This window comes from Ranitomeya imitator, chromosome 8, assembly GCF_032444005.1.
Source record: "Ranitomeya imitator isolate aRanImi1 chromosome 8, aRanImi1.pri, whole genome shotgun sequence".
Taxonomy (NCBI): domain Eukaryota; kingdom Metazoa; phylum Chordata; class Amphibia; order Anura; family Dendrobatidae; genus Ranitomeya; species Ranitomeya imitator.
Window position 1 is genome coordinate 160394199 of NC_091289.1, and position 15445 is coordinate 160409643.

At 48.3% G+C, this 15445-nt stretch overlaps 1 protein-coding gene across 1 annotated transcript; it reads right to left on the reverse strand.

Moving 5' to 3' along the window:
• Positions 1-4650: 4650 nt before the first annotated feature.
• Positions 4651-15222, reverse strand: HCCS (holocytochrome c synthase). The gene is made up of 7 exons (XM_069737689.1): positions 15134-15222; positions 8761-8883; positions 8016-8155; positions 6404-6552; positions 5998-6117; positions 5147-5233; positions 4651-5062 (listed from the first exon to the last, which is right to left on the reverse strand). Exons 2-7 carry the CDS (start codon positions 8876-8878, stop codon positions 4864-4866), a joined length of 813 nt encoding a protein of 270 aa, XP_069593790.1. The 5' UTR covers positions 8879-8883; positions 15134-15222; the 3' UTR covers positions 4651-4863.
• Positions 15223-15445: the final 223 nt, after the last annotated feature.

Consider the following 15445-nt stretch of genomic DNA (forward strand, 5'->3'; position numbering starts at 1 on the left):
ACGCAGACAGCTGCGGGCCGATATTCATAGCCTAGAGAGGGGCCATGGATACAAATACCAGCTCCCATCCGCCTCAGAGATGGCACGTCTGTAAGAAGAGCCACCTTGTCAGAATGCAGCATTACTGCTGCACAAGTTGGCTCTTTTAGTTACAAACGCCGGGGGGGAGGGTGACAGGTTCCCTTTAATTTCATCATACTTACATCCATGCCTAATTCCTGCGACGCCCTCGATCGCCTGCAAAAACTAAAAAATAATAAACCAACCGTATACTCCCTGTCCGATGCAGTCCAACTAATAATGAGTGTCCCCCGAAGATCTCCCCTATAGAGCTGTCACATCGGGTGATGTCACTGCTCTATAGGGCCTCCAGTGACACACTGACAGGAGACAATGGCTCCTGTAGTGTTATCACTGAAGAGGTTACTTTAGTTCATTGCTCTCACTTTATGGCAATGCGGTGTGGGAATTTTCCCACGCAGCAGTGCAGCAAGTGACAGTATGAACTATGCTGCACTCACAGCGGCGGAGGGATACAGTGCAGAAGGATACCTTCCGTCATTGTATCCCGGAGCCCCTGGAGAGTGGTCGCATCTGCTGATGTGACAGTTCTCCACGGGAGATCGTCATGGGACAATCGTTATTACATGGATTACTGAGGATCAGGGATTATATTGTTTGTTTATTATTTTAATATTTTTTTACAGGTGAGCAAGGGCTTCAGGATCAAGGTGATTGGTGAGTATGTACTGTATACTGTATGTCTATATGTATGTACTGTCGGTACTGTATGTTCTGTATATGTGTGTATGTGTTCTTTGGGGGTTTTTTTACACTTGAACACAGTAGCCGGATGATGGGACTCCCATCATCCGGCTACCTGTCACTGTAGCAGGCATAGCCGGATGGGACTAGTAGTCCCATCGGACGATGCCTACCTACATACAGACCTGCACACACCCACACACACAGCCCCGCAATCCCCGCACAGCCTGCGATTCCTGCGCAGACACGCACACACAAAGCCCCGCGATCCCCAGACACACAGCGCCGCAGACACACAGACGCAAACACCCGCACACAGTCTCCGCCCACACTCTTCAGCCTCCCGATCTGCAGCATTTCTCGCACCCAATGCCGCAGGAAAACCGCAGATCCTGTGGTTTTGCTGCAGATTTGACTGAATCAATGAAAGTCAATAGGTGCATAAACGCAGCAGATCCGCAAAAAGAATTGACATGGTCCTTTTTTTAATCTGCTGCGTTTTTAGTGTGGATTTTTCCGCACCATTAGCACAGTATTTTTTCTCCCCCATTGATTTACATTGTACTGTAAATCACTTGCGGATCTGCAGCGTTTCTGCGCGGAAAAAAATGCTGCGGATCCTCAGGAAATCCGCAACGTGTGCACACAGCCTAAAACACGGACATAAAAAAAAAAATGCACCATAAATGTATGAACAGGCCGTCTGGTCACATTCACGCATCCGTTACTGGTTTACAGCTGTCAAAAACCAGGATTTTTTTTTCTCTAGTTTGATACAATTTTAAAAACAGAAGCAGGTGGGGCAGCGTGAACTGGTTTTTTCCAATGACTCTTAGGAATGGATCAGCTAAAAAACGGATAAAACACGAGTGATATCCAACATAGAACAGATGTATTGTTTTTATCTGTTTTTCATTCATCCTCAGATCCGAATGTGGTTAATCTACAACAGATGAGAAAGATCCTATCCCAATAAGTAGTAGGTATAATAATAATAATATTAGAAAATACCTCCAATTACAAATGTAGCATAGTTCTCCTGATTAGCTATGTCACTCACCTCATGTGCAGGCATTGCAGGACCTTAGGTATCCATGGTTACGATCACTAGCAACTAACTGTCACTATTTGAGTGGTCGTAATCATGGATTTCTAAGCTACTGCAGTGCCCTGAATATGGGGTAAGTGACATAGCTAATCAAGATAACTATACTACATTTCTAATTGGAGAACAAAAGAAAGGTTTGTCAGAAATATTTTTGGGAAGAATAAAAATCATCCGCATGTAAACATACCGTTATTTGGTCATTTAGTATTTGAATAGTTTGTCAAGTGCAGGAAGGTAAATATTTCACAATGTCAGGAAAAGGTAATATTACCTGCAGCAGCTCAGTCACGTGCGCCGTCAGACCTGCTCAGTATGCCGCACAGGAGGCTCAGGAGCCTTAGGCCGGGGTCACAATTGCGAGTGCAATGCGAGAAACTCGCACGAGTCTCTCGCATCAATACCCGGCACTGCCGCCGGCACTCAGGACTGTAGTGTGCGGCTACATGTATTTCTATGCAGCTGAAAGCTCCGGTCCCGAGTGCCGGCGGCAGAGCAGGGTATTGAGGCAAGAGAATCATGCGATTCCCCTGCCTAACAATGGTGGGGGCTGACGTGGCTTGCTTGTTGTCTGTCATGACTCAGTATATTGACAGGTACTGCAATGTGTGAACTGATCGGTAAATTGACAAGCACTCTACCGTGTAAACTGATCGGTATATTGACAGGCACTGCAGCGTGTGAACTGATCGGTATATTGACAGGCACTGCAGCGTGTGAACTGATCGATATATATTGACAGGTACAGCAGCGTGTGAACTGATCAGTATATTGACAGGCACTGCAGCGTGTGAACTGATCGGTATATTGACAGGCACTGCAGCGTGTGAACTGATCGATATATATTGACAGGTACAGCAGCGTGTGAACTGATCAGTATATTGACGGGTACTGCAGCGTGTGAACTGATCGGTATATTGACAAGTACTGCAGCGTGTGATCTGATCGGTATATTGACGGGTACTGCAGCGTGTGAACTGATCGGTATATTGACGGGTACTGCAGCGTGTGAACTGATCGGTATATTGACGGGTACTGCAGCGTGTGAACTGATCGGTATATTGACAGGTACTGCAGCGTGTGAACTGATCGGTATATTGACGGGTACTGCAGCGTGTGATCTGATCGGTATATTGACGGGTACTGCAGCGTGTGAACTGATCGGTATATTGACAGGTACTGCAGCGTGTGATCTGATCGGTATATTGACGGGTACTGCAGCGTGTGAACTGATCGGTATATTGACAGGTGCTGCAGCGTGTGATCTGATCGGTATATTGACGGGTACTGCAGCGTGTGAGCTGATCGGTATATTGACAGGTACTGCAGAGTGTGAACTGATCGGTATATTGACAGGTACTGCAGCGTGTGAACTGATCGATATATTGACAGGTGCTGCAGCGTGTGAACTGATCGGTATATTGACAGGTAGTGCAGCGTGTGAACTGATCGGTATATTGACAGGTACTGCAAAAGCCCCATAAGTTGTCTGTCCTGTGTGAACATTCCCTTATCCTTTCAGAGAATCCACAAGCACAACCATTATATTACAGATTTAACCCCTCATTAAAACATATGGTGCAGATTTGGAGCACCATGACCTATAGTTATTTTGTTAATTTTCCCAAAAATAACTAACGAGTGGTTAGCCACTTTTTGGACCATTGTGGGCGACTCCCAGCAACAGGAAGCATTGAACGCTAACAAATAGGACACATGCCGAATGGCTTTTTTTTTTTCCAGTGCTCCCACTGCATAGGAAAATGCAGCCTGTTGCACGTTTATAAACTGGTAAAAAGCAGTATAAGAAATGTATACCCGTCAGATGGAGGCTGAAAGAAAGCACTTGTGGCCTTCGTCTGGTGAATAGGGGCCTCTGGCAACGTTACAGTATATGGCAGGAAAAGTGCCATATGGTGCTCATACCCTTAGCTTGGTAGCAAGACAAAAGGGTAACTAATGTTGGGTAGGAAATGTAAAATCTACCCTGAAAATCTAACATCGTACTATACTTTAACGGAACGTTTTAGTAGGGATTCCACATTTTAAACATTGCAACATATATATTGATTGCGAGACAATCCATTTACCACTGATCCACAGGATCGATGATGGTGCTCTAACCCCAGGGGGCTTAGATCGACTAGAATCACTGGAGCAATCTACACCAGACACATTGCCCGGGTGCGTGTTCGATGGTCGAACCATTCAAACTCCTCTTTAGGCCATGTTCAGTATTTGGTCATTATGTTACATCAGTATTTGTAAGAAAAAAACAGGAGTGGGTGAGAAATGCATAAGTGGTGCATATGTTTCTATCATACTTTTCCTTTGACTGTTCCACTCCTGGTTTTGGCTTACAAATACTGATGTAAAAGACCGTCGAACAGCCACGTGACATGCAGTCGCGGGGACTCGGAACATATTTTTCGAGCACGCCGAAGACACTCTGTTAGCACCCGAGCATGCTCAGATAACACCTTATCCAAGCACATTCGCTGATCACTAAATATTGGATGTGTGAATGTGGCCTTACAGTCATACTGTGAGAAGGAACAAGTGACTCAGGACCCTCTATTCTAATGACTGATGGGTCAATAAAATTATATGAAGCAGCAAGAGACACAACCTGTCAGTAAACACCCTGTGCCCTTTGAAGAGGTGACCAAGAAGCTCCAGTTTTGCTGGTTTCCTCCCCTATAGGTGTAAGTGTATCCAGCACTATACAAGATGCCAGTTCCACGCTAATGCTGCAGTATATAGATTATTGCGCAGACACATTGCAGATTTTTTTATATATTTTCTTATATTTTTAGGACGACATTAAAACCTTTACTGAGTTTTTTTAAAAGTATTTTTATCTATGTACAAGATGTTAAATAGTGGACTGCACTTATAACGGAGATGGCAGCCTGGCAATGGCTCACTGCAATAAACGCAGGCAGTTACAGTTTTTAGATGTCTGGCAAACAAACAAACAAGTCCTTAATAGATTAGGATGTCCAGCGCCACCAGGCAACTTTCATTCTGTCCCAGACTGCCGTCATGGAGTCAAAAGCCGGGCGGACGTCCAAGATTGTGAACTGATAGTTTTTATCTACTTCGCCTCCATCATAATAGTCGATGACGTATCGGACTTCCTCTCCGCAGCGATTTACAATCCAATCGTGTCGGTCGAAGGGAAGCTCATAGCTGCGGAAAAGAACGATAAGTAAGAGATCAGAACGGCTCCTGGATATGCAGAAAGTGATCAACGCAACGTGTAAAATACCGTACCCCATCCACGATCGGATGCGCGCTCTCGGGGAAAACTCTTTTGCTTTTCCACCAAAACGAACAAGACTTGGGCCGCACGGACACTCTCTGAATAGAAAGAAGAGATTGCTGAGAAATACTACAAAGGGTTATTTTTTCCATTTTTAGGAATGCATCGCTCGCCATCCCTCTGGCCTTCCGTTTGCCAGGTGGTGGTATTCTCCTCATGACCAGTGGCATGGCTGCGCCACTAGTCTGATCCGTGCCCTCTCAACAGCTGCCAGTAGCGGACACTTATGCCTCTGCAGCATGGCAGCCGCCCTGAGGCTCTGAAACTGGCTGAATCTAGAGTCGAGCAGCGTCTGCAAGCACGGGCTACTTGCCTAGGAAATTGGCCACCTTTAATAGAAAGCAGAGGTGGCCGGTAACCAAGGCGACAAGCAGTAAACAAAATTGAAAATTCTTCAGGACAGAGAGGATTTTTAATAAGACGCTCGATTTTACGAGAACTTTGCAATTTTACCAGTCTCAGAAGAAATCTTTTAAGGACACACATGAATATTTATAGCACCACAGTGTCAGGTCCAGATGCGATGGAACATACTACATTAGGCAGAAAAATAGTCATGTTTCCTTTTGTTTTGAGCACATTTACTCTGTACTTATGACATGTGAGTAGTTGACAATAGGCAACTGTCACCATACCACCGCTATGCAGATAGGATTGGGTTAGTGCCAAGCTATAGCAATGAATCACTGAAGATGGACAAGCAGAAAAAGTGAAGGCGAAGCAACAAAAAAAATAACGAAGATTAGTGGAATAAATAAAATGAATGGTGATGTGTAAATGATCCCTCGACCGCCGCTCTTACTTGGCGTGGAGAGCTTCCCATTTCAGGATCTCAGACCAGGCCTGTTCATTGTTCTTATTGTGAATCTTGATTATATTATTCATATCTTCAGGTTTTAGGTCATCGTCCTTCCACTTCCACCTTAAAAACAAAGGTTCACCGTTTTAATATAATAAATTTGTAGAAGAAATTATATTGGGGGACTTTGCTGTGCATAAAAAAAAAAAAAAAAAAACTCAGAAGCCTTTTCCCAAGTAGATAAAAAAAAAAATACAGCAGGGAAGTGAATGGCATGCTTCTATATACGTACAATGGCAGTTTTGCATGAAGCTACTTTCCACCCCATAGAGAAACATGAAGGCAGTATACTGCCTCGGCCAGTAGGAGGCGCTCTGCGCTATGGAAATGGAAATCCTGAGTCACTTACCCCTTCCTGAGCATTGCGTTCCAAAACATTTGCTCTGATGGATACACCCAGTTTTTATCAGTGTTGGAGCGAGGAATAGTAGATTCTTCTCGGCTTACTGACAGAGGGAAGGGCTGATCTGACGCTGGAGACTGGTTTGGAGGCGGCATCTAAAAAAAGAAATAAATAATTACTAGTTGTCTCTTAATTCTTCATTTAAAAGATGTTGTCTAAAAGCGGACAATTCAGGACTAGTGTGAGAGACAGTGCTCAGGTAAGGTGTCATCCGAGCATGCTCCGGTGCTAACCGAGTGTCTCCAGCGTGCTCGAATAATATGCTCGAGTCCCCGCGGCTGCATGTCTCATGGCTGCTAAACAGCCGCAACACATGCGGGGATTGCCCAACAAGCAGGGGATCCCTGCATGCGTTGCGGTTGTCGAACAAGAACAACCACAAGACATGCAGGCTAAGGGACTCGAGCATGCTTAGATAAGGCTTAATAGTGAGCAGCAGGAAAAGATTGGCTGTAGCCTGTGTGTGCCAAGAAGTCCTACAACTCTCGGGGAGCAGTGGCGTCAACATCGCTAGGACGGCTCCACCACTTTAGCAGGGTATCTGCTGTCTTTATTTTAATTACAGTCCAGAATTGGTTGAACTGGGGTCTTCCAGTAATGGACAAACCCTTTAATATGAAATCCTCAGTCACATTTCAGGGGTTTCTCTGACGATGTTAGTAATGTAAACCTTACGGAAAATCTAAAAAAGTCAGTGCTTATGTAATATCTACTCTTACCTCTCAACTACCAGCTACTATAAACGGAGCTTGCGTTTGTGTGTGGGGAGCTGGTGTTTTTATTAACGCTACTGTGGGAAACATACAATGTTTTGATTGTTTTTTTTATTAAGTTTTCGGGGTGAGGTGGGGTAACCAAACAATGGCAAATCTGCCGGTCCATTCCCCCCCTCCACCGTGTTTAACACACAAATTATTTAATTTGCTAGATTGGACCTTTATGGATACATCGATACCAAACGTGGTCGATTTCTTTATTTTTTTTTTAAAGGAAAAGTGGGAAAGTAATTTACCTTAAGTTTTTAAAAACAATGTTTTTATTTTCTGCATTCATTTTTGATCTACTTAAGCACTTCAACCTGCGATTATTTGATTTCTTGTACTATATACTGCAATACCATAGCATTGTGGCACCTAGAGAAAATGACATTCAGCTATGATGCACAGAAGCAGGCTGGGCTTCACAGGAGGACTAACATACCAACCATAGGGAGGGGGCTTCCATAGACCCTCAGTTGTCTTTAGCAACCCATCTGCACCGTGCTCGCATTGCACAGGGGAGGGGGGCAAATATCAGACACCACTGCGGCAATTAGATAGTTAAACAGCAACAATCTAGCTCCAGACACTGAGATTACATGCAGATGTTGGCTGTGTAACACGACTGATCTACCGGGTGGCGGCTCAGCTCCTGAGCCTGTTACATATGTGCAGACCTGACGTTGGACATACGAGTAACTCCTAGGTCGGGAAGGGGTTAAGCAATGCCTCTGGAAAGTAACAACATTGTAATATCTAAAAGGGAAATACTATATACCTTCTATACAATCTCATCTCACCATATTGCTGGGGTCGATGTCATCTTTTCCGCTCGCTCTCATGGGACACTGGACATATTCGTAGGCTCTTTCTTGATGGTTGGGACCTGAGCAGCTCTCTGCGTTCTGGGAAACTTCTTGGTGCATCGGACATCCTGTTGCTTTAATAAAATCGTTATACGGTAATTATATTGCAGTGTATACAGAGCATTACATTCCTAGTCAGTAACTAAGACCTGGAAAAGATGGCGGAGTAGGAAGCGAAAGGACAATTGACCATGGAGATGTCTTTTATGGATTATTTAGATGACATTTAGTAATAACTCCTCCACAATTCTGCTACAATAATAGGCCAAAGATTTTTCACACGCAAAGTATTCACTATGCATCAAAAGAAGATATACAGAAATGCTGGATACACATGGGTCAGATGTGAGGCCGATTTTTTTCCCCCAGACTTTGCAAGTCGAATCCCCGAAATGTAATACAGTAGCTGCAAAGTGGACGAGATTTCATCCAAAGTGATACACGATCTCGCTCAACTCGCTTGTATTGTTCGAGGCCGGCCACGTCTAGTCAGAAAGTGGCCAGAAGTAAGTCACATGACCGCCCGGTCTCGCTGCCGGCACCGGAGAATCCTGACAGCGTAGTATGAGGATTCGCAGGTCTGCAGTCACAGAGAGCGCCTACAGACTTTCAAACCTGGACAACCTTTTTACGCAAAGTTACCAAAGCAAAAAAAAAAAAAAAAAAAAATCACAAATACCTTCCATCTTTTTTTGATGCATCGGACATCCTGCAGGAGGTGACGTGGCCAAGTCTGTACCGACTGATCCAGCAGGTGAAGGGTGTGGAGTAGATGGGGCTGATGTAGAGGTGCCCATTGTACCTGATAAACAGAAATACACACACTGAATATGTTACTTTTTATCGTACGGTTCAGCAATCTATACTTGGACTGGACAATACTGTATCCATGGACGGCATACAGCGGGTTTTTAGTTCGTGGGCCAAACACACTGTACATGGAAACAACAACAATGAACATCAATGAGGTTAGTTCAAAACATTTTATTGATGGTTCGCTTCTATAAAAATAAATAATCGCAGCATGCACTACTTTTCGAATGCCATAAAAACACCATCTGCATCGCATCCGTCTTTAAATTAATCCACTAAAAAGGATAATATCGAAAACAGTGTGCCACCCCACAGCACAATCCCGGGAGTCGGACTTGTGTGACCATCCCTTGCTGAGGCCTCTTCACGGCATTGCCCGCGTGGTCTCCAGACCAATCTCCGGCCATTATCGCGTCCAAGACAAAAGCAGGACTCGTCGCTGAGGATAGACCTCCATTCTAGCCTCCACTGCCACCTTCCTCTGCACCAAGAGAGAGCGATGGAGTCAAGATGGAAGTCTGTGGAGAGCCCAATGTCGTGCAAGTGGTTTGTGTAGACACTGCGCCATCGTAGGCTTGGTAAGTGACGTCGAATTTCACTTGCAGTACAGAATTCATCAATTGTGAAACCAGTGGTACGGTAATTTCTTTAAAGTGTCCTAGGAGTCATTTTTCAACACAACATCAGGATATGGGATGTTCATGCTACTGTGAGCAGCCTGTGTGGCCTACACGTGCTACCATGGCCTGCAGCGTCTCCGGACTTGTCTCCCATCGAGCACATGTGAGACGTCATTGGTCAGCAACTGCAGAGGAAGCTGCCAGCAACGGATCTTGATGACTTGCCCCCAAGTGCATTCAGAGTGACAGGACATTCCTCAAACAACCATTAATAACCCCAGGAATGGCAGCCAAGGCGGTAAGTGCAGGAATATATATACGCGTGGAACTCATAGGCGATAATAAATAAATTGTATGGTTTCCATTTTCTCATCATTTGCATATATCAGTAACTTGTCTTTTCATCCCATAATTTGCATAATTCCATGACTTTTCCATCTTGGTGTTGCAATTTCAATGTTGACGTGTAAAGACAACGCAGGATCTACCATTCAGTGTTTATGATAAAGCTCGCCTCCTCCCACTTCAGGCACAAAGACCTCTGCAAAAGGTCATGGGGCAAGTCCACAACAGTGTGCTATGAAAGAGAAAGAATATATCCAGACTACAGGTTCCTCATCTCTCAATGCAGCTCGAGCAAAATGGCTGCTCCCCGAACCTCATTCTAGCTCTGCCAAGATGAACATCAATCAAGTCAGTGGGCTAACAGCACGGACACCAGGACTAGTCATTGCAGCTGCACCACCCAGATAACCATCATCAGAGGAACAATGCAGTTTAAGGGAAAGTTCACAATAGGCTTTTTTTCGGCTTTTTTTTTTTTTTTTGCAGGAAATAAGCTGCAGGGAAAAAAGCATTTTTTTTCTTTGTTTTTTCTTGCGTTTTTTGGGCATTTTTGGAATGCTAGATTTGTCTCTTGTGCATGCTGACAAATATATTTAGATTGTGAGCCCCATTGGGGACAGCGATGATAATGTGTGCAAACTGTAAAGCGCTGCGGAATATGTTAGCGCTATATAAAAAGATTATTATTATTATTAGTGTTGAAAGAAGAAATCCTATTCCATAGAATCAGGTTTTGGCACAGAAACCGCAGCAAAACCAAATACCTGTGTTTTTTTTCACCACTCATTTTCAAGTCAATGGGTGGAAAAAAAAAAATGAAAGAAGTGCCATGCTCTATGTCCAAAAATGTTATGCAAAGCACAAAATACTGATGACAAAAAAATAAAAAAAATAAAGAAAAACACTGTGTGCATGAGATTTCTGAAATGTCATAGACATAGCCGGTACTGTAAAAGGAAGCTGAAAAATTAGCACAAAAAACGCCACAAAACCGCCCAGTTTGAACTTTGCCTAAGGCCGGGATCACACATGCGAGAAACACGTCCGTGTCTCGCATTTGAAATCCAAGCTCTGGCGCCGGCACTTGGGAGCGGAGCGTGCGGCCGCATAGCAACATATAGAGCCGCACGCTCCGCTCTGCAGTGCCGGCGCCAGAGCTTGGATTTCACATGCGAGACACGGACGTGTTTCTCGCATGTGTGATCCCGGCCTAATAGCTCCACTTTCTTTCTCTCAGTGAATAGCACACTCCTACAAGAGGTATTTACACACCCTATAGAAAAATACCAGTAGTTTATTAACCACAACTCTACAGAGAGGTTCCCTTTAAAGTGAGCACTGCAACGCTAAGCACGGTCTCACTTTACCAATGGTATTTGTACAAGACGAGCAGTAATATAACTGGAAACCTCTACGTTTAGTCTATTATATTTACAGAAGAGTTATAATTCAATAATTCTATAACCCAAGAATAATAAAGTGCAAAGATGGAGAAAAAATAGCTGAAAGGGACAAATAGTGAACCAAATACAGAAATGCTCACCCACCGCACCAGACGTGACTTTCACTAATGCTTCATCAGAGAATGATGCAGTCAAAATGCAAAGCAGGGGTCTAGGGACCACTCTTAGTGAATGAGGGTGATCCATGTTTAATCCACACGGCAGAAGAAGAAAAATATATGCGGCACTCACCCGTTTGAAGCTGTATAAATGTGCTCTTTATTGGAAAGAAAATGTGCATACATCCATTAGGACATCAGGTGTACAGGAGGGTGCGGTGATGGAGTCTGGACAACGCCGCACCGCACCCTCCTGTACACCTGATGTCCTAATGGATGTATGCACATTTTCTTTCCAATAAAGAGCACATTTATACAGCTTCAAACGGGTGAGTGCCGCATATATTTTTCTTCTTCTGCCGTGTGGATAATACAGCTATATGCTACCGATGCAGAGCACCAAAAACCCTAAGCTTACGTGACACCTGTTTATCAAAAGTTGCAAAGTCCTAGTCCAGAAGAATCTGTGTAATATCATATGCTCTAGTGCTGTCCGTTGCCTGTCTTTTTACATCATCCATGTTTAAGATTTACATAAAACTCTTTAAAGGGTTTGCCCCATGCCCTGTCTTAAGGGGCACACTGTACACCCCCCCAAGTCGGCTTATACCCCGCATGCCCGCACATAACCCCCACGTCAGCACATGCCCCCCCCCACGTCAACACGTACCCCCCCCCCCCACGTCGGCTTATACCCCCCACGTCAGCACATGCCCCCACGTCGGCTTATACCCCCCACGTCAGCACATGCCCCCCACGTTGGCTTATACCCCCCACGTCAGCACGTACCCCCCACGTCAGCACATGCCCCCCCCCCCACGTCGGCTTATACCCCCCACGTCAGCACATGCCCCCCCCCGTTGGCTTATACCCCCCACGTCAGCACATGCCCCCCCCACGTCGGCTTATACCCCCCACGTCAGCACATGCCCCCCCCCCACGTCGGCTTATACCCCCCACGTCAGCACATGCCCCCCCCACGTCGGCTTATACCCCCCACGTCAGCACATGCCCCCCCCACGTCGGCTTATACCCCCCACGTCAGCACATGCCCCCCACGTTGGCTTATACCCCCCACGTCAGCACATGCCCCCCCCCCCATGTAGGCTTATACCCCCCACGTTGGCTTATACCCCCCACGTCAGCACATGCCCCCCCCCCCATGTAGGCTTATACCCCCACGTCGGCTTATACCCCCCATGTCAGCACATGCCCCCCCACGTCAGCACATGCCCCCCCCCCATGTAGGCTTATACCCCCCACGTCAGCACATGCCCCCCCCCATGTAGGCTTATACCCCCACGTCGGCTTATACCCCCCATGTCAGCACATGCCCCCCCACGTCAGCACATGCCCCCCCCCCATGTAGGCTTATACCCCCCACGTCAGCACATGCCCCCCCCCATGTAGGCTTATACCCCCACGTCGGCTTATACCCCCCATGTCAGCACATGCCCCCCCACGTCAGCACATGCCCCCCCCCCCCATGTAGGCTTATACCCCCCACGTCAGCACATGCCCCCCCCCATGTAGGCTTATACCCCCCACGTCAGCACATGCCCCCCCCCATGTAGGCTTATACCCCCCACGTCAGCACATGCCCCCCCCCCCCCATGTAGGCTTATACCCCCCACGTCAGCACATGCCCCCCCCCCCATGTAGGCTTATACCCCCCACGTCAGCACATGCCCCCCCCCCCATGTAGGCTTATACCCCCCACGTCAGCACATGCCCCCCCCCCCCCATGTAGGCTTATACCCCCCACGTCAGCACATGCCCCCCCCCCCCATGTAGGCTTATACCCCCACGTCGGCTTATACCCCCCATGTCAGCACATGCCCCCCCATGTAGGCTTATACCCCCCACGTCAGCACATGCCCCCCCCCCCATGTAGGCTTATACCCCCCACGTCAGCACATGCCCCCCCCCCCATGTAGGCTTATACCCCCCACGTCAGCACATGCCCCCCCCCCCCCCATGTAGGCTTATACCCCCCACGTCAGCACATGCCCCCCCCCCATGTAGGCTTATACCCCCACGTCGGCTTATACCCCCCATGTCAGCACATGCCCCCCCCCCATGTAGGCTTATACCCCCCACGTCAGCACATGCCCCCCCCCCCCCATGTAGGCTTATACCCCCCACGTCAGCACATGCCCCCCCCCCCATGTAGGCTTATACCCCCCATGTCAGCACATGCCCCCCCCCCCCATGTAGGCTTATACCCCCCATGTCAGCACATGCCCCCCCATGTAGGCTTATACCCCCCACGTCAGCACATGCCCCCCCCCCATGTAGGCTTATACCCCCCACGTCAGCACATGCCCCCCCCCCCATGTAGGCTTATACCCCCCATGTCAGCACATGCCCCCCCCCCCCCATGTAGGCTTATACCCCCCACGTCAGCACATGCCCCCCCCCCCATGTAGGCTTATACCCCCCATGTCAGCACATGCCCCCCCACGTCAGCACATGCCCCCCCCCATGTAGGCTTATACCCCCCACGTCAGCACATGCCCCCCCCCCCCATGTAGGCTTATACCCCCCATGTCAGCACATGCCCCCCCCCCCCATGTAGGCTTATACCCCCCACGTCAGCACATGCCCCCCCCCCCATGTAGGCTTATACCCCCACGTCGGCTTATACCCCCCATGTCAGCACATGCCCCCCCATGTAGGCTTATACCCCCCACGTCAGCACATGCCCCCCCCCCCCATGTAGGCTTATACCCCCCACGTCAGCACATGCCCCCCCCCCATGTAGGCTTATACCCCCCATGTCAGCACATGCCCCCCCCCCCATGTAGGCTTATACCCCCCACGTCAGCACATGCCCCCCCCCCCCCCCATGTAGGCTTATACCCCCACGTCGCCTTATACCCCCCATGTCAGCACATGCCCCCCCACGTCAGCACATGCCCCCCCCCCCATGTAGGCTTATACCCCCCACGTCAGCACATGCCCCCCCCCCCCCCATGTAGGCTTATACCCCCCATGTCAGCACATGCCCCCCCCCCCCCCATGTAGGCTTATACCCCCCACGTCAGCACATGCCCCCCCCCCCATGTAGGCTTATACCCCCACGTCGGCTTATACCCCCCATGTCAGCACATGCCCCCCCATGTAGGCTTATACCCCCCACGTCAGCACATGCCCCCCCCCCCCATGTAGGCTTATACCCCCCCCCCCCATGTAGGCTTATACCCCCACGTCGGCTTATACCCCCCATGTCAGCACATACCCCCCCACGTCAGCACATACCCCCCACATCAGCGGGATACTTCTTTCCACATGTGAATGTAATCAGCACTTTCTCCTCCGTTAAAGGGCATTTCCACAGCTGTTTATACACCGGTCAGAGAGAAGGGCTGGTGCGGACATGCCCCAATCCCCCAACGCTCCATCTGACGGTTTCGGTGCTGACATCCCGCTCACGTGTAACCGGCGCTCTGGGGACTGAGGCCCTGGATGTCACCAGACACTGCGCTGTCATGGTACCGTAAGTTCTCCCCTTTCATTAGCTGCAGCGGTGACTATGTGCTGCCCGGAGAGGTCACCGGCACATAACAGGGGGCAGTACTGGGTCATGTGTCCTCACACCGCAGAGGTCACGGTCGCCGCTCAGTTCTCAGCCTCATACACTAAGCTGAGGCCTCCCCCCTCTATAACAGGAGGTTTCCGCGCTGTCTGCCGCCCCCTCACGCTCCTCTTACCGGGGACACGAGAGACGTCCTCTCTGAAGATCCTCCGGTTCTCCTGCACGAGGACCGGTCGCCTACAAATGACGTCACGGTTATTGCGCATGCGGAGTGTCAGGCTGTTGTCTAGGCAACAGGCGTACGGGCGCGTCATGGTAATCGGAGTAGGTCAGGCGGCACGTTGCATTCTGGGAACTGTAGTTTTATAACCGCTGAACTGTTCCTGGTGTGCGGCAGAGGCGGACAGTCACCGCGTAGTCTGCACACCGACCTGTCCCGCCAGTCAGCACCCAGCAGAGAAGATACTGTCAAATACATAAGTAGTCT